This window comes from Macrosteles quadrilineatus, unplaced genomic scaffold (assembly GCF_028750875.1).
Source record: "Macrosteles quadrilineatus isolate MER2022 unplaced genomic scaffold, UCM_ALF_1.0 Scaffold_6__1_contigs__length_79288215, whole genome shotgun sequence".
NCBI classification, from domain to species: domain Eukaryota; kingdom Metazoa; phylum Arthropoda; class Insecta; order Hemiptera; family Cicadellidae; genus Macrosteles; species Macrosteles quadrilineatus.
In genome coordinates, this window is record NW_026542599.1 from 73,311,443 (window position 1) to 73,331,343 (window position 19,901).

Genomic DNA, 19,901 nt, shown 5'->3' on the forward strand with positions numbered 1-19,901 from the left:
AAACATTTTATTGACGTTAATGTTAAACAAATACGGATATAAAATATTTCAACAAACAGGATAACTCTAAAATTTGTCATAGATACCCCTACTAGTGCTCAATGTGCCGTCCATTTAAGAACGATTGATTCAGCAGTCTAGAAGAAATTGCGCATGAAGAGATGAATAAAGGTAGACGTGGCTTTGCTAAAAATTTACACACTATTAATACATCTTTCAGAATATATCACGGGAACGACGGTGTGTCAATACAGTTAGCAGATGATAAGCCTTCATGTTCTGGTTTCGTATAGGCTTTGACTATTGGATATACAAATATAGGTAAATGTTAGGTTTTGGAAATTATTTACGTGATGTTTTAGTTTGTTTTTGGTCTAAAAATAATACCCTAAAAGGTCGGTAATGAGTTCAGGGATACCTGGTCTATAATGCTAAAAAACAAATACATTTCAGACTAAACATTCAATCAGGCCATCATGTCGACTACGTAAAAATATGCTAAAACAAACAAAAGTTTATAAATCAGCAGTTTGACACTATAATCTAGGTGCTAGTCATGTGTGATGAAACAAAACAAAAGTAAAATTTGCACAACCTTTTACTTCGTTAAACATGCAAATTGGCGTCTGCGATTCTTAGTGTTTATGTTGGCTTTCAAAACCTTTTAGGAACCATGACTTGCCTTTAGTCTTCTTTGTTGACATTCTGAAGTATTTTGTGTTTAATACCATTTTGCCTAATCACTTGTGTATAATGTGGAGTCCCAGAATCCTTGAACGAACTCCAGTGAGATTGACTGAAACGTAATTTCCTGTAAACAGAGTATTTAAGAATTTGTTAGTTGAAGTCTCAAATAATTTTTGAAAACTTTGAATAACCTCGCATATAGAACCTCTATGTTTACTTTCGCCCCCCTATATATGGGGAAATTATGTTTTCTGTCAACATTTTGAGTTTGAGTTTTGGGTGGTATATTTGGGCCCCTATGGATCCAAAGAGTGGCTTTTTTCCCCTTTTTTTTTGAGGTTGGCGGCCTCTTTAACCTTGCATTTTCCCATCCACAGTATTGCATTTGCTTTCGTAGTGATGCCTGTGTATGTTTGAGGATGTGTATTGTAGCAGTTTCCTTGCTGGCCATTTTGTTAATCTTTTAGAAAGAGTACAGAACATTTTTGGAACCTGTCTGGTGAAGGGTGAAAATTTAAAGTTTCCTGTTCCTGACGATTTCTCCTTGGTATGTCCATTTCGCTTAGCTGCGTTCTTATTCGCTTATATTTATGAGATAGATGTCAAAATATATGGAGAGATTATATTGATTAATGGCAGTACAATAGCAATTCCACATTATGATCCAATACCCCAACAGTACAGCTCTGCTCAAAATAAGGCGCAAAGAATCTAATTTTCATAATAATAATAATAATATTTCATCCACTAAACTACTTCCTATCAATGTATGAGTATTTCTCTCGCTTAGACAATTTAGGCCAAGTAAACAAACGAAAAGATTTTTAATAACAAGAAATGATTCCTCTCCAGTGAGGGTACGCATCTTCAATTGAATAAAATAAGGATATTAAGTGTACTAGTGAGTCTCAAAATATCAACCAGAATAAATTTATAGTCTACACTATACTCTCATATTTTTATCCTAATTAATCCAAAAAAATTATCAACTAACGTAAACTAATATTCTTATCACAAAAAAATCTGTTAAAATAAAAATTAAATAAAATCCTCTTTGCACAATTTAAAACCTTTAAGTGAAACCGGCCAAAATACACAGAATACATTTGATTCTACACACATAGAACCGGACAAACCCGTTTAAAGAATAAATCATCTGCTCAACAATAGTCAGTAACAAGCGGTGGTTAGGTAACAATCAGCTGTAGTGCTGCGTAACAGCTGGCTGTAGTGGTGGGAGAGACATAGTTGCGAATAACTCATCGGTCACTTTACTAGTTCTCTTTTATCAACATGGAGCGGTTGACTGTGTTTCTACTGATTTTGGGGGCTACTCAAGGTAAGTTTGTTATGAATATTTGTACTTTTGCAATTTTAAGTTTCAATCTTATATTTACTTATTATTAGATTTTTTTAAATTTTATTTTAGTTATCCTCATATATTTCAACTATTTTTCTTTCACATTTATGATAGTGAGGTTATGTTTATCATAGGAATTTAAAATATTCTTACTGGTAACAGCTGGTTTACGATTAAAACGCAACTGTTATATCTGTTGGAATTTGACCTCTTAACAATTTTAATGTTTGTGTAAAATAATGGTTTTAATATATTCAAGAAACAAGAGGTTCTACCCACGAATTCATGGGTAAACAGAAGTCTAAATTAATTTAATCAACTTAGAATTTCCCATTTCATTGCAAGGGCCAAGTTCGAGAAATTGTCATCTGAAAGGATGTCAAAGGCAGTGGAACCTTCATACCTTACGTCTAAGGTGGCCGAGGTGGGTACGGTTGTATCTGAGCTCGCCGCTCTCTTTCACGACGTCTTTAATACTTTACTTAAATATTTTTCAATGAATTGGCGACCTGATGTTAAAGATCGGTGATAACCTCTTGGAACGAACAACATACATGGTTTGTTAATCTCATATTCATCGTGTTTCGAACACCTTAATCACTTACTTGTAACAAACAGCTAGAAATAGCTTCACTGACTGTCCATTCACCGCACCTCGTTTAAGAACATAAAAGTAAATAAAAAATAAGTAAACAAAAACAAACTATATTGTCAATTGCATTGGCCAGCTGTTGTTCACTAAATTAATCGAATAATGTTAACTTCCAAAACATGCAAGGCGTAGCCCTTTGGAAATCAGCCAGTGGGGGAGAGCCCTTAGGTAATTCGTCCATATCAATACTTTTCGGCAAATCTACACACTCTAAGCTTCATTTTGATATGCTATATGCCTATATTTTTATATGGTAAATGGCCTTAAGCGTTTACATAAAATTTGATTGTATCACTTTAATAATATAATAGATTATTTTAACGGAGAATTTGAATAAAACTTGTTGAAATAAAAGCTGCCAGTTAAATACTATATTTACTCAACTGCAATTCATTTTCACCACCCAGACCACGACACATGTTGGTAAATCTATAAGTATAAAAGAGGATGTTTGTATATATATATATATGTTTGGCAGTGATAAACTCAGACACCGCTGAACCGATTGCCACGAAACTTGGTACATACGTGTAGAATTTCATGGAATAGGTTTATACACCATCAATTTCGTGATCCGTCCAATCGGCTCCTCCCCAGTGGCTCTGGAGTTTCTCATGTTAACCTTATGAGAAATGGAATTAATGAATCTTAACAGCTGTTTCAATTAAACAAGTTGGTTCTGTTCTATGATGTTCAATAGCATTAAAGTTACAAGGATTACCAACAGGGCGCAGCACTATTATTTCTTTTACATTTATGACAACAGCTAATTTGCAACCAAAAGGTGAGTGAGCGTAGTGAACGAACTTCAACCTGGAGGCGAGTTAGCGTAGCGAACGAGCTAACCTGAAGGCAAGTGACCGTAGCGAACGAGCTAACCTGAAGACAAGTGAGCGCAGCGAACGAGCTCCAACCTAAAGGTGAGTGAGCGTAGCGAACGAACTTCAACCAGGACGTGATTGAGCCGAATAGAAAGACCAAAATTATTGTCTACCCACTAGCATTAATATAAGAGCAATAATAAAGAATCGGTTATCCTTTGTACTATATGTGTTTCATTAGTTGTCGTACGTATTTTAATTTAGTTATAAGCATTTCATATAAAGACAATTAAACGTTACGGTACTTAAATTATAAATAGTCAAAGGCAAGACAACGTCTGCCGGGTTCAGCTAGTATACTTAAAAACTGTTACTGTAAATTTGTGAAACCTTTTCCATTCAGAGGGGAAATTGCCATTAGTTTCACTACACTCTTAATCACCTGTTCTTGAAACGTTATTTGACCCAAACATTAATAAATGTAAGGTTAAATTGATTTCTTTAAAAATTATTTTGTATATATGTATAATATACCTATTGCTCATTGACTGTATTTTTTAAAATTTTAAAACCAAGGTTTTTTTACAGTTTTATGAAGTAAGTATTCTCTTCGATGAAATATTTTTAGTTTAGGATATATCAGATTCTTGATTTGTATCCAAAATAGTACAACTTAAAAGATGTAAAAAAGAAAATTTAGTATAGGTTCAAAAGTAAATAACCTCGTTTTATTTGTATTTTAAAGATCCATTACTTTATACAATCATTGATCTCATTGTTTGTTTTTGTTTCAGGATTTGACGTGACAGATATATTCCGTAAGTTAATTTGCATGTTTTTGTTAAAATGATAACCATAAGGCAAAGTTCAAATGGCAAATCCAATGTCATGTTTTAATCTAATCTAGTTTGTTTTCTTGGTTAAAAATTGAAATAAAATAATTGATAATATAAAACACATCAAATAAATGTTTGGAAAGTTTTTAAACATTTACATTTCACTATAGAAAACTGCCATGGCTGCTGTCGTTGACTCGTTGTTTCCAAAGCACCCAGTGCAACCAACTAGAGAATTTAGGAATCTTGGCACGTTCCCACCCTTTCGCGAAGAGGAACTTACCTCCGCTGTCCGATCCCTCAGGAATCGAAGAGCACCCGGTCCTGATGGCATTCCTGCGGAAATCCTCAAGCTCGTCGTTGAGTACAATCCAAAGCTTATGTTGGATATGTTCAACTCCTGTTTGGCGGACGGCGTTTTCCCGACGGCGTGGAAGGTGGCTCGCCTTGTCCTGATCCCCAAGGTGAAGAGTGCACCGGGAACCCCCTCCTCTTACCGCCCACTGTGTATGCTTGACACTGTTGGCAAAGTGATGGAGAAGTTAATTCGTGTCAGACTGACCGAGACTATCGTCTCTGCGGGTGATTTGTCCCCGCAGCAGCATGGCTTTCGTTCTGGTCACTCGACCATTGACGCCAACCAAGAGGTAGTTGGGGCAGTGCGGAGTGCGGAGAACCACAGTCATTGGTCGCGCCGCTTAGTTCTCCTCGTCACTCTTGACGTGAAGAATGCGTTCAACTCCGCCAGGTGGAGTACACATTCCGCTCGAGCACACATTCCGCGTCCCTCCTTACATATTGCGAATGATTGAGTCCTACCTTTCAGACCGCGTCCTGCTCTTTGACACCACCGAAGGTCAGCGTCGGATCTCTGTCACTTCTGGGGCTGCACAGGGATCGATCCTTGGACCTGATCTCTGGAACGTGTCTTACGACAGTCTGCTTAGACTCGAAATGCCAGACGAGACCCGCCTCGTTGGCTACGCCGACGACGTCGCTGCTCTGGTTGCAGGCAGAACCGTTGAAGAAGCAGAGCTTAAACTTGGTATAGTGATGCTCCGTGTCAACGAGTCGATGCGGGACCACGGCTTATTGTTGGCGGTTGAAAAAACAGAGATCGTGATCCTAACCAAGAAAAGAATTCCCACCGTCCTTCCTTTGCAAGTAGGCCATGCCCAATTGGAGACCAAGCCGTATGCCAAATACCTTGGTGTTATGATTGACAGTAAAATGCTTTCGGCGAGCAGATAAAGCGAACTGTTGACAAAGCCGCTAAGGGAGTTGTTGCCCTTAGTAGGCTTATGCCAAACGTCGGCGTTCCCCGCTCCTGCAAACGCCGCCTACTGATGTCTGCCGTCCAATCAGTACTCTTGTACGGCGCTGAAATCTGGGCCCACGTGCTGGAGAGGCGTGTCTTCCGTGACAGGCTCTCCCGTGTTCAGCGTCGAGGTGCCTTGCGAGTTGCTTCCGCTTACCGCACGGTTTCCGAGCCTGCAGTCATGGTGATTGCCAGTGTCATCCCCGCCTTTCATCTCGCGAGGGAGCGACAGGCGATCTACCGCAGGATACCTGAAGTAGATAGAGAGACTGCTGCCAGAGAAGAACGCAACCGCAGTTTCGACCGCTGGCAGCGTGAATGGGAAGCCGAGTCTCGGGGACGTTGGACCGCCAGGCTCATTCCTAGCATCCGACCATGGGTGGAACGGGAGCATGGTGAGGTTGGGTACTACTTGATTCAATTTCTTTCGGGCCACGGGTACTTTCGGGCCTTTTTGCACAGAATGGGGAAGGCTGCCAGCTCAGACTGTATGTACTGTCCAGGCATTGCAGACACGGCTGAGCATACCTTCTTCTTCTGCGACAGGTGGCATGTCCGCCGAGCCTCCTTGATCTCCGAGATCGGCGTCGACATTACTCCCGACAACATCGTTGGAGCTATGATACAGGGGGAAGGAAACTGGAACTGTGTAAAGCAGTTCGTCGAAGCCATACTTCGGGATAGGAAGGTCGACCTCGATCGGCCTTAGTTTTCTGAGGAAACCAGAAGGAAAGCCCTAGGGGCGTAGTATAAAAGGCCTAGCCCGAAGTAATGTGCGAAACAGTTCCAGGCTAGTGTCCTAGGAGACGAGGGGGGTTTTTAGCCGGTAGTCCGGGGACAATGAGCCCGCGGGAGTCCGGCACTACTGAGTGGCCATTGAGCACCTCAGTGTGCGTAAATGCATTTTTACCTCCTCGCCATAAAAAAAAAAATATATAGAAAACTCCTAGGAATATAAACATCGATTACCTTATAGTCCAGGCAACGAAAGGATATAGAGGGAAATTTTTGGAACACAATTTCTGACTTCGTAACTTTGTTTAGTATAGTTAGGAGGTTAACATACCAAAAGTCCCCGCCTCTAGCCCTTGTGCTGTGGGGGAGGGGGGGGCTTGAAGGTACCATTTTTCGGTTTTTTGCTAATATCTCGGAAACCATGCGTCAAAGCGAAATTATGCTAATATACAAAATGAAAGCTTATTAAATTTCCAGAAAGTTTGTAATTTACTATTTTTTGATATCTTGTATGGTTTTCGTGTTATTTGCCATCCAAATTTTGCAAATTTGGAAAAATACATTTTTTCCTCATGTTTTTTGTCCTTTTTGACAAGTTGCCTCTCAAACTATGCACCCAAAAAATAAATGCTGGGCATAGGGTTGTAGAGAATTAAATTCCCTTCAATAATATATATGACTTTGCTAGTTTACCTCCTTCCGTTCAGATTTTAAAGCAAATTAACTGTCAGTATAAAAAAATTAAATTTAATTAAAATTTAATTAAAATCTAGTGTTGAGCAAGGAATTTGAAGTCTTGCAACAGCTGTTGACTACTTAATATATTTTAATTTATCACCTTACATTACTAATTGGTTGGAACATTCACTATCAAGTAGCTAAGGTGAGTGATGGGCGTCTAAAAATGGCACAGATACCCTATAGAAAATATATACTTGCCTAACCAGCTTCCTCACACTTGATGATCTAGCTAGTCTATTGTAATGGGAAAATATGGTGTTATAACCATGTTAATGCATATAAAAGTGTCTATATGACACTGGAAACCAATCACAACCATTACATTTAAACAAAGATAAATTACATATTTGAATGAATTAATATAAAAAATTACATCAGTAAGTAGCCTACTATTCTATCCCTTGCTATCTTAGTTTAATAAGGACTACCATCCTCATCATTTTTATCCTTTTTTTCTCCATCGGACCTATTTTGGAAATAGGTATACTGTTTTTCTTCATATTCTTAGTCATCTTTCCCAGGGACAACATTTTGACATTTTTGGCATACTTATTTTAGGCTTGCTTTTTTGCTACCTGATTTTGCACGAGTACAGTTTTATGTGCATAGGCAGAAAACAATTTTGAGGATATCCTTCAGTGTAGTTTCATGCTGAGTGTACTCTGTTACTACAGAGTTTTTATTATTCTTTTCCACTCTTACATAAGAGAAGGCAGGTTATTTCCCAGCCACAGCTGAACCTTTTGGAATGTACATGATAGGAAACGATGTTTGAAAGCACCATCAGTCGGAGGAAGACAAGAGATTAGGCTTGATGGAGACCGTCGATTTAAAAATTGACTTGTGCCTGTATGGATTGAAGTTAAAGTGCACGATACCTCTCTCGCTGAAGCCCATATCAAATCAAGATGTACATTTTTCCTACCTTTTGTATTTGGGTGGTGTTGTTGAGGGGGCGTGAAAGACAGATGATGCATTTTGGGCCACTGGGGGATTCAGATACAACTTCGCATAAGCAACCTTGCTTTTCTCAAATGCTGAAGATTTTTTGTCACATCCAGTAGAATTGCGTTCAAAATATCATCTAATCCTTGTTAAGATAGCTTAAGGTGCCAGAAAAAAATGTCCCTTACCTTCTTTCTTAGAGAATAAGAGGATAAAAACGATTATAAGGATGGGTCCTTTCCAAACTAAGATAGCAAGGCTGAATTGATTCAATAGTAGGCTAAGGCTACTCACTAATGTAATGTTTTATGTTAATTCCTACTTAAACATATCAATTGTCTTGGTTTCAATTTTATGGTTGTGATTGGTTTCCAGTGTCATATAGACACTCTTATATGCCTAAACATGGTTATAACACCATATTTTCCCATTACAATAGTCTAGCTAGATCATCAAGTGTGAGGAAGCTGGTTAGGCAGCCCTTAAGTATATATTTTCTATAGTGTATCTGTGCTATTTTTAGACGCCCATCACTTACCTTAGCTACATGATAGTGAATATACCAACCAATTAGTTGACTTTGTAAGGTGATAAACTGAAATATTAAGTAGTCAACAGCTGTTGCAAGACTTCAAATTCCTTGCTCAACACTAGATTTTAATTAAATTTTAATTAAATTTAATTTTTTTTTATACTGAAAGTTAATTTGCTTTAAAATCTGAACGGAAGGAGGTAAACTAGTAAAGTCATATATATTATTGAAGGGAATTTAATTCTCTACAACCCTATGCCCAGCATTTATTTTTTGGGTGCATAGTTTGAGAGGCAACTTGTCAAAAAGGACAAAAAACATGAGGAAAAAATGTATTTTTCCAAATTTACAAAATTTGGATGGCAAATAACACGAAAACCATACAAGATATCAAAAAATAGTAAATTACAAACTTTCTGGAAATTTAATAAGCTTTCATTTTGTATATTAGCATAATTTCGCTTTGACGCATGGTTTCCGAGATATTAGCAAAAAACCGAAAAATGGTACCTTCAAGCCCCCCCCTCCCCCACAGCACAAGGGCTAGAGGCGGGGACTTTTGGTATGTTAACCTCCTAACTATACTAAACAAAGTTACGAAGTCAGAAATTGTGTTCCAAACATTTCCCTCTATACCCTTTTTTTAGCATTCGTTGCCTGGACTATTAAAGTTTAAATTTGAATTTTCTTAATAGCTTACAAACTTATCTCGTTTTCCATTTGGGTACAGAACCCACCTCTTGTACTTTTAAACTTTAAATTGAATCAAGAAGCAGTGTGTATATTGATTTAACAGAGTTTATACAAATCATATTAATTTAACTAAATTATACCCTATGTTACAATGTTGTCTACCATGACTTGATCAGGAGAAACATTATTTCACATAACTAGTTAGCAAAATGAAATTATTAACTTACTATAGTATAGCAAATTGAACATGTCTGTTTTGGTAGTGATTAAAAAATCCTCGATTCGTTTAAGTCCTTCAAAATATTTAATTATCGTCTGGGCTGTATCTCTTTAGATAGTTTATTCATACTTTCACTAATTTAAAGAAATGCACCAGTGTTAAATGGATTATCAGAAAAAATGTTTCCCATAAGAAGTTTTAAAATAAGAGAGAACTCAATAAAAATAACATTTTCCATGTTTTGAGTTCCAAATAATGTGCAAGCATTTCAGATTTATTCTATTATAACTAAAAAAAATGGCAATCCATAAAATTGTTTATTAAAGCTTGATCTTACGGGGGAGTTTGCAGGCTACTTGCTGGGTTTTTATATGCAGCGATGCAGCTCATAAAGAAACTGTAAAAAACTGTAAAAATATTTGAATCTACCAGTGACTTTACAAGCCTCCTCGTGTTTTTTTTTCATATTGTATTGCAAATTATCCAAGTGTCACATTTGCTTATGCACAAATGACGTGTATTAGGTTTGTTGAAGGAATTGGTAAATTTAGAGATTCGTATGTTGCACTCGCCCAAATCCTTCACTTTTTAGCAAGTATCTTGTAATTGTCTTGGGTAATTAAAACGTAAACTAAAATAAAACTTGTTCAAAACAAACAGATGGAGATACCGAGCTTCCAAAGAATGCACAGATTGCTAAAGAAAAAGGATGGAAAAATGTGGAAACGGACACAAAGTTTAACATCATGTGGTTCAACAAAGGTGGTTCTCCTGTACAGATGGCGTTCGACAAAAAGGACGTTTTGGCGGGAGTGAGACTAGCGGTGAGGACTTTGTTTTTTATGTAGTTTTCTTATCTTTTATTAACTTATATCAGCTTTTATGTTTTATAATTAGTTTACATTAGCTTAAATTAGCCTTTATTACCTTAGATTAGCTTTTATTAACTTCGATTAGCTTAAATAATTTTTAATTAGCATATTAGCTGAAAATTAGCTTAAATTAGCGTTTTAACTTGAATTAGCTTTTGTTATCTTATATTAGTTTAGCTTAGATTAGATGTCTACGCCGCTGATATACCAGAATGTGTAAGCGAAGGTGAGTGGCCTATGAGTGAATGGATGAGATATCATTGCTACTGACTTAAGATCATCTGATTCTCTTGCCAGAATTATTTATTCCCAGCTGATCAAGGATGGTTGGGTACAGTGCACGGCCGCCTTTAACTCCAGGTCGCGGCCTTCGAACTGGAAACGTTGCAAGTGGTGTTGTAACAGCTGTTTTGTTTGGAAGCAGCTAATGGTATTTGTGTATTTACCTAACCCGCCATGTTATACTTCTTTATCCCAAGCGTGATGTTTTGATGTATACAACTTCTTTAGTTCTCGAGTGATGTAAAGTTGAAAAAAAAACTCACTCGGTGAGGTAATGAAACCCATTTAAATAACATTGAGTGCTTAGCTAAAAAAATATACCTCTATGGAGCCAAAGACGTTCAACGCTAGAAATCAGCTGTGCGCTTGAATTTTATTGTTATATTTTGAAGAATTTTCCTAACCTAGCTTTTATTTGTAAATAAACGTTACTGTTAGAAGATGAGTGAAATGGATAGTGAAAAATATTGTTCGTAACCTCCTGTATATTGTCGGGTCAGGTAAAATCTTGTACGTTACACGTTACGCAAGAGCGTGTTTACATCACTTAGGTAAATTACATTAAAATTACATTCACCTGCGTGATGTAAAAACGCTCTTACTACACTTGTAAGGTAAATAGCTATTACGAAAGCCTGGTTACTTGACTCCGCTTAAACATGTACAAATATAGATTTTAATTCATATTGTTTCGGTTTTCAATTCTGTATGTTTTATTTTCAATAATTTAATAAATTTTAAGTCATAAATTTAAATTTAAAACAAAGAAGTGCGAATTAATGAGCTGATGTCACCTGTCTGCCATGTTATCTTATGGGACGTCTGTCACTAAACAACCCTACTTGCGATGTTGCCGATTCTACCAGGCCGCGGCCTGGAGTTAAAGGCGGCCGTGTACAGTGGCAAGCCAATAATAAGATTTTAAATTATTGAAAAAAAACAGATCCCTTCGCAATCTTTTGGTTAGGTAAGCCTGATAAGAATTGCATTGAAATTCGTACCGTATAATTTTTAGCTATATTAAAAATGCAATCTTGAAACAATAAACAATATCAAAACTCTCACAATCTCATCCTAACAAAATCTGAACAATAACTAGGTATAATTGATATAAAACTAGAATCACGGCCTATTCATTTAATTAATACATTTAAATAGAAAAAAATCATACACAAACGTAAATTGGAGATAAAAATGTAGAATCAAAGCAAAAGTAATTTCTTACAGTTGTCTACTATTTTAGGAAGTAGTGACCATATATAAAATATTAATATTACTAAGACACTTAGAGGACAGCATTGGCAGTATTACTTACAGTGATAGTAACGGAGAGATAAATTATGTATATATTTTAAGGTTCAAATACAAAAATAAAAAATAAAAATAAAACTCAAGGACAAAACTCTAGACCTTCCAAAAGCAAGTTTATACAAATAGTGACAAAAATATAATCTGTTTATTATTTTCTTTTACTTCTAGCACTGTTACTTTTTTCCAAGAGTAGGACTATGTTAGTATGATTGGTTTAATTGTTTGAATGGTGTAAGAGTGTATAATCCGTCGACAGTAGGCATTTAATACGAGAGTTACTTTAAGCACCTTGCTAGGATTTGAAATTAAATGTTTCCAGCCTTCAACCGACTGTATACTATGAGCGCAGACTATAGACCAAATGGTTTGTTATCTCTAAATCATATCATTACCAATCAACATAGGATATTAAGGTATTAGAAGTATTTATGTATGCTCTAAGTGAAACATATGCCTGACGTTGACTAAAAAATAATTTTAGGATATTAACATTTAACAATATTACACGGTTTTCATAAACGTTTGATGTATGATTGGTTTTTGTTTACAGATTCCAAAAGATTCAAATGATGTCTTCTACAAGAACAGCAAGCTTTTCCTGGAGAAATCTATTAAAATTGACAACAAAGACAAAACCGTGTACGTCGCCACAGTAATTTTAACTGATTCAGGTAAAATACCTATTGTAGCTAAATTGATGCAGAATCATACTTAATTAATTATTAAGTTGTAGCAATAAACAACACAACTTACAGCTAAAATTTTTTTATTACTTTGGCTGGTTGGAAATTACATGAAAATAATATAGTCTTGATGCAGGGTGTTTATTAAACAAAATTTTTGTAACTATTATTTATATAATGTAATATGATGAACATGTAATTATTCATTGGGACTTTACAGAACCTAAACAAATAAAGAGGTTATTAAGTAATCTGAAATTGTTGTCAACACCGTTATTGGTTTGGTTGTCTTAACGATGGTTCAACATATCTAAACATGCATATTTTTTTACAGAGGGCCAGGCTTACAAGTTGCCATGGGATTGCATCGCAGCTAGAACAGCTTATTGTGCACAAAACATTCATATAAAATCGATTCTGCTTTAGATGAAAGATGTTGTTTGCTTTATTGTTAATGTTAAAGGATGAAATGAACTGGTGGTTAGGTCCACGTTATTTTTCCACTTTGGTAGAAAATTGTCCATGATAGTTTTGATTCCAAAATACCTATGCCTTAATCACAATTAATTGTTATTTTTCAGATATTCTAAAAGGTGGTGGCAGAAGAGTCAATGCAGATGACGAAATAATAGACACTATTTATTTGCTGGATAAAACAGGAAAAGAGACAAGAATCCAAAGAGAAGCATGCGCACAACTCAAGTTTGATGATAATATTTTTGCTGAGAAACGATGCGAAGACACTCACGGTAAATCAAAATACTGCAAACCTAAACATTTGAAAATATATTTTTAGTTTGAATATAGCTTAGTTTGCCTCTAAATTGCTTTAAAATCTAAAACACTATTTGAAACCCCATTTTTAGAAACAGGACCAAATATTTAATAGAGAGAAAACCCGAGTCCTTGGAGTCTAGCTGTTCTAACTCATCAACAATTGCAAAACTACAAAGGTAATTTCAGATCTCAGTGTCCTAGATATTTAAATTACAATCACTTTGGTATTTGAAACAAATATGTTGGCATGCCAAATAACTCTTAAGCAGCTGTTTGAAATTATCCAAAATGGCGACCAGTCTTAAAGAAAACTTAAACTCTGATCAGAGAGCAGTAAAAAGGTAGCAATTGGTCTCGCACTTATGTTGTATTTGCAATTACTGAAAATCCAAGTGGGAACAGGTCTCGGAACAGTCTGATGAGCTGTAACTAAGGCCACGGTTCACATACAGTAGTAAATCGTCTACGATTTTACCAGGTGGGCTGGCTCAACTCTAAAATGCGGATGTAGATGGTATATAGGTAATATTTGTCTACAAAGATAAGAGCCACGCATAACTTAAGAAAATATAAGTTTTAAGGATCAGACTGTTTAACTGGCTATGATATTACAATGATTTAATGGCTTGAACAATATCTTCGCCTCAAATACAAAGCCAATGCAACACGACGTGTCAACGCCGCAAACCCGGCCTACTGAAACAACTGTGGTACTGATTCATAATGGAACGCACCATGGCAATAGGCCGGTGCGACGTTGCCACACACCGACGCCGTGGCATTGCACTAGTAGTAGAGGCTATGCTAATACGTACTGTATTATTTATAGGTTTGGTGCTGGCACCCTTTAAGGACCCCAGTAGCACCTGCGACAACCCCTTTTTCTTGGTGTATGACGAAATTCAGAAAGGAAACCTGCTGGGTTTTGGATGGTTGGTCCCAGCAAGTGACGTAGAAGGAAGTAAAGCTCTCGAAAACAAAGACCGTTATGGAAAAAGTGACCTTGAGGTAAGAGAAAAACAGTAGAAAGATAATCTGTAGAAATAATCTGGAAAATGTTTAATAGTATGGATATTTTAGTGTTAGGAAATAAACGGCTAAAAATCTATTTGTGAAAAATGCCATAAATAAGATTACCATACAGTTTAAATTACGTTTCTACATTATTATATATAATATATGAGCTGTAAACTTGGTTAAGCACTGTAGTTAACGGAACGTGTTACTAGAAGCATTACAAAACATAATTACATAATAGCTCAAGGTGATTCTTCTAACCACAGTATTATGAAAGAAATATTGTGTCTGAAAAATATGTTTACTTTAAATGGCAGTTTATTGTAAGTAGTTTTATTGCTGGTTGAATTATTAATGTAGTGTTATCTTCGTACTTACTTACAAGATATATTGGTTGATATTTAGTATTTTCTTTTTAAGAATATTAACGTAAAGGTTTTGAAAATAATTCAAATCAAGAGTCTAATTTCTTTAACTTATTTGTAATTACAGTGGTTGAAATTCTTTAAAAAACTATTAAGGTCTATTTTTATTTTTGAAATATTGGGGCCTTAGAAAGTTAGCACTCTTCTACAACTATTTAAAATTAAATAATCAATTACATTGGAAAAGGAGTTATTATACATAAAAACCACATTTGAACGCACACTGAAGCTAGATGAGGTATTTTAGAACACGTCCATTTGTTTACTAGAGCCTCAACCCAGCTGAAAGATGGTTTTCGTTAATCTAACAATGTAATTTTATCCAGTTAGCTGGGTTTAAATGACACAACCCTCATGTGTGCTTTTTTCTGGCAGTGATGTTTACCATTACTCAATTGCTTGTTTACATTGGTCAATGTACTTGTTAATCAGCAAGCTGTCAATATTAATTAAATCATTCTAGAAATATAACAAAAACAGCTTTTGGTCAAAATCCGTTAAGTGCTCTCAACTCGGTAATGAATCACTGTTTAACTTTGTAGCAAAAATTGAAAACTCAGTTTTTGTTCAGTTACAAAAGAAATTCGAGAAGTTGGGTTGGGATAGGTTAGGTTAGAACAATGTCATCTAACCTGATCGAACCTAACCAACCAAACTTCTCGAACAGCTTAAAATTTTCAGTAGCAATTCTACTATTTTCTGTGTTTTCTCCAAACTTATATAGCGTTTGATCAAAAACCTTCTCTAAATACTTTTCATTATTTATACCTATAAAAGGTTTCAATAACTTATAGATGGAAAAAAATCTAGTTTTGGGTACGTAACGGATTTTGACCCATGTGCGTTTACAGGCTACAGTACTAACCGGATTATTCACACGCTTTTCGCACCCACTTTAATATACCCACTCGATATCCAATATAATAAAGGCTATGGAAAAGCTGATGACGAATTTATCTACTAATTTTTAAAGAGAACTAGGTTGTAATATTATGAAAATGAACTCATAGCTGCTTGTGCACGATCGATTATTAGGATTAATGTTAATGATAAGGGAAGTTGTTTATGTCAAAAGTTGTATGTATCAAAAATAGTATTCACTGCAGTCCTGTTTTTACTCGATCGATACTAGCTTTTAAACTCCATTTAAATGTTTTCAAACCATTGTAATCGAGTCGATAATATTAGTTACGTGATACAGAAACTATTTCCCTCTTCGCCGACCTGCTTGGCTGGAAAAACTGCAGTGAACATTTGGTTGGCTAAGGAGGAGAGCAAGAAGATGAATTGTGAAGTAAAAAACAAGCCGTTCAAAGAGGAGAGATGTGGAGTCTACAGAGGACCTGGGGGTGACGAAGACTTCTAAGTAACACTTAAAACATTTCTTGATACACTATTATAAAATAAGCATATTTTACGAAATTTGTCAAGTGTGGACAGCCAAAATCAAGTGCTGATTGGATTAAATATTGTGTTAGAATTGATGTTTTGTCTCTTTTTACAATGAAACTTGTGTTTAACCTTGAGGTTTTTCTACGTGCCAGCATAAATATTGGCTCACGGGGACTAAAAGGCTAATGCAGTTTTAATAAAATACATACATATTTGTATATAAAATTATATGTTTAAAGCTAGGTATCTAGGTTATAATGCTCACATGACGATTAAGGTCAAAAGTCCGATGCTGCAAAAAGTCACTATCCTTGTGATCGTTCAACACTGGACCATCCTTACAAGTCCATCTCGGATCATTGCAGATATAACACAAGTGCAAGAAAAGCTATTAATTGTTTACAATTTCGAGTGTTATTAGATTTATAAGGCAATACTGTGCAAACAAGGAATTACATTGAATGATAAAGTAATCAGTCAAGGAAATGCACTGTTTGCCTCTGCGATACGCCTGGAAAAGAGCAACGACGTCATGGGGCAAAGTACACCACAGACAACGCTCGTGCAGTCGTCGACCAGAATTCGTGCGCGTACGAGGGATTGTGCAACTAGGCAATACTGGTTAAATGTATGTGTATACTCGTTTAAAATGTGTGATGTAACTGTGTCATTTATTTATGACACATCTATTAGTGGACGTCTGAAGATGGCACTGCGTTGACGAAACGCGTCACAAAATTGACAGCGAATAGGAAAACCAGAAGGTAACATTAATATTTATTATTTGACGTTCTAGTAGTAGGAAATGAATTCTAAAATTTTGTGTCTTTTAAACTTTTTTTTATTACACTGTCTATTATTTTATTGTAGGTACTGTGTCGTAAAAGAAACACCGATATTGAATTTGGTAAATCAGTAAAAAAATGTAAACCAGCTATTTAGCTAAAATAGTTTATGTACTGCCTTTGTGGAATAGGACCGTAAAAAAAAAAATACTCTCATAAAAAAGTTCGAAATTACTCTAAATATTCCAGTTATAATTAATTGAGATAAGTAGCCTGAAATTAAGAAACGTTCAAAAGTTTTAATTAAAGAAATATCGAATAATAAAACTTATCCTTTGATAAAATATGCGTAGTGGGTTAAAAGTTAACAAACAATTAATTGTCAAAGTTTGTGCTCCTTGATATTAGTTGATCTCTTCCGACTTGGGAAATAATTTGTATTTTAGACAAATAAACTTTATTTGTGTCTAGCTATTAACTAAATACATTTTCAAAGGAAATCTAATCCCAAAAATCTAATAAGCATATACTGGTGAAAACGCAACGCATTACCAACCAAAATAAATCGATATTTAGAATCATGTGGTTCAATATTAAAATTTTAGTAGGTAACTAAAAAATTAGGTGTGCATTTCTAACCATAGAGTTAGCATCTCAAACCACGGCACGGGAGGGACGGGTTTCCTCTTAACATTCAGGGTATCAAACGGTCTTTAAAGGTTTTTTTATTTGTCTTAGGACGCTAGGCACGATGCGGGATTGTTTTTCACATTACTTCAGGCTAGACCTAGAGGTTGCGGCATTATCACTTAGACAAGATCTATTGGTGATTTGGCTGGATTTTAACCCGGGATCTCAGGGACTGAAGTCCGTGCTCTAACCAATAGACCAGCTCACGCCTACCTTTAAATGTTGGATTACTTTCATCTTAAATACCGGTAGTGTAGACATTAAAATATACAATATTGGTGTTAACCGTTCTATATGACTCAACCTATTCATAAAATAGAATTCCATTAAATATCCACATAAATAAAATGGGTATACAAAATACAAACCAATTTATTGTATTGCGAAACAAATTCCCAAATTATTACTCGTCGACTCTTGTCAAAATAGCCCAGTCAATGAATGCAATAAAACAACCTTTTTCGCAACTAAATGGTGGAAAGCTGGATTTTTTATATGTGATAGAACCACATGAGAGGTGTATTTTCCCAAAAGTCCCCACTTCTACCCCTTGAGCTTTCCCCCCCACCCCCCTCCAAACATAGAAATTGCAGTGATTTACTTAATTGATCACAATTCGAATGTTATGTAAGCTATCGAACTGCAATTTGTTTTATTTTATTTCTGATTAGTTTTTCTACAACTTTTGTATTTATAACATTTTTCTAAAACCAATACTTAGGGAGATATAAAATTTAAACTTCGTTAAAAGCTTTGTTTCAGAGTGCAAAATCATGTTTTTCTCTATGTATACTTTTAAATATAAATAATACGCAAATATGGTACAAACAAAAGTTTTAGTACGTTTTTCAAGGTTTACAAATATATTATTGGTTAGTCATCTAGGTGACCGGGTGAAGAGCTGAGCGTCGGCAAAGTGAGCGCGTGCGCGCTAGTTGAACACCTCTGCGCTGCGTCATCGCATCTATCCCAGCCAATAAACGCACCAACTGCCTTTTTTCGTAGCTAAATAGTGGAAAGCTGAGTTTGTTATATGTGATGGAACCACTTAAGACGTGTATTTTCTAAAAGTTCCCGATTCTCCCCCCCCCCCAACCCCCCCCCCAAAAAACCCCCTCAAAACCTGGAAATTACAGTCGCTCACTGTACTGGATATAATTCAAATCTACGCATGCCATCGTAGTGAAATTTTGTTTGTATTTTTTATAATTAGTTTATCTACAACTGTTGTACTACAGATTTTCTTATAAGACTATATCCACAGAGATATAACATTTAAACTTTTTTTTACAATGTTTATGTTTAAGAGTACACAATTTTGTTTTACCCTCTATATATTTTTTCCCAAATAAAATACGCAAAATGTTTCAAACAAAAACTTTAGTATGTTTCTTCAGGTTTATAAATATATATTTGATTAGTCATCTGAAAAAAACTGATGTAGTGTGGGGCGTCGGCATTGTCGGCAAAGACACCGGGTGCAGGCTTCCGCGCAGCGCAGCACTACCCGTCGATGCGTCGCGTCATAGGCACCGACATCACTAAGTTCTCAAAGGTTTTATACAAATGCTATGGCCTTGTACTTTTTAGTTTACTACCAAAACAATCTGTATCCAAGCTTAACCGTTAACAGTAAAAACAATTATTATTTAGATGGAACCCAATAATTTTTTTATAACCAGTTTTGGTTCAGGTAAATTAATCTCTACCTACTTACTTGTTATACTTGCAATACTTTTAATACTTGATTTCTTCATATTTGACCAACGAAAGTTTGATAGATTGAGGTATAGAACACTAGGCATAATAAACACTTTAAAAATCACTATAAACATACTCTTTGCTCTTCCTTACGTTACAATGTGATTTCCATTATCTACCACCAATGGGACTCGCTTTGTTCCCCGCAAGATTTATACTAACTGCGCCTCGCGGTCAGTAAAGATCTAAGCAATAAACTGAAAAAAATACTAATTAGATGAAACCTAATCGTTTGTACATTTCTTAAATTTATTGTTGGTTTTAACTCGTTTATCATTTAAAATAATAATTTATTTAATTATTTCTGTCAATGGCTAAACCTATTGACAATAATATACATGGATACATATATTTCATTACATAAAG

The 19,901-nt window shown here is 35.5% G+C and overlaps 1 protein-coding gene across 2 annotated transcripts in view; it reads left to right on the forward strand.

Moving 5' to 3' along the window:
* Window positions 1-16,391, forward strand: part of LOC128996931 (uncharacterized) — a 324,176-nt gene extending 307,785 nt beyond the window's left edge. Inside the window, exons 1-7 of one of the 2 annotated variants that reach the window (XM_054422470.1) lie at window positions 1,925-2,026; window positions 4,315-4,338; window positions 10,201-10,364; window positions 12,556-12,676; window positions 13,270-13,437; window positions 14,295-14,473; window positions 16,109-16,391. In XM_054422470.1, the coding sequence (XP_054278445.1) occupies window positions 1,981-2,026; window positions 4,315-4,338; window positions 10,201-10,364; window positions 12,556-12,676; window positions 13,270-13,437; window positions 14,295-14,473; window positions 16,109-16,273 (867 nt within the window). In that variant the 5' untranslated portion in view covers window positions 1,925-1,980 and the 3' untranslated portion in view covers window positions 16,274-16,391. Of the gene's footprint in view, window positions 1-1,924; window positions 2,027-4,314; window positions 4,339-10,200; window positions 10,365-12,555; window positions 12,677-13,269; window positions 13,438-14,294; window positions 14,474-16,108 lie in introns of those variants that run through there. The other variant, XM_054422469.1, reaches the window with a different exon arrangement.
* Window positions 16,392-19,901: the final 3,510 nt, after the last annotated feature.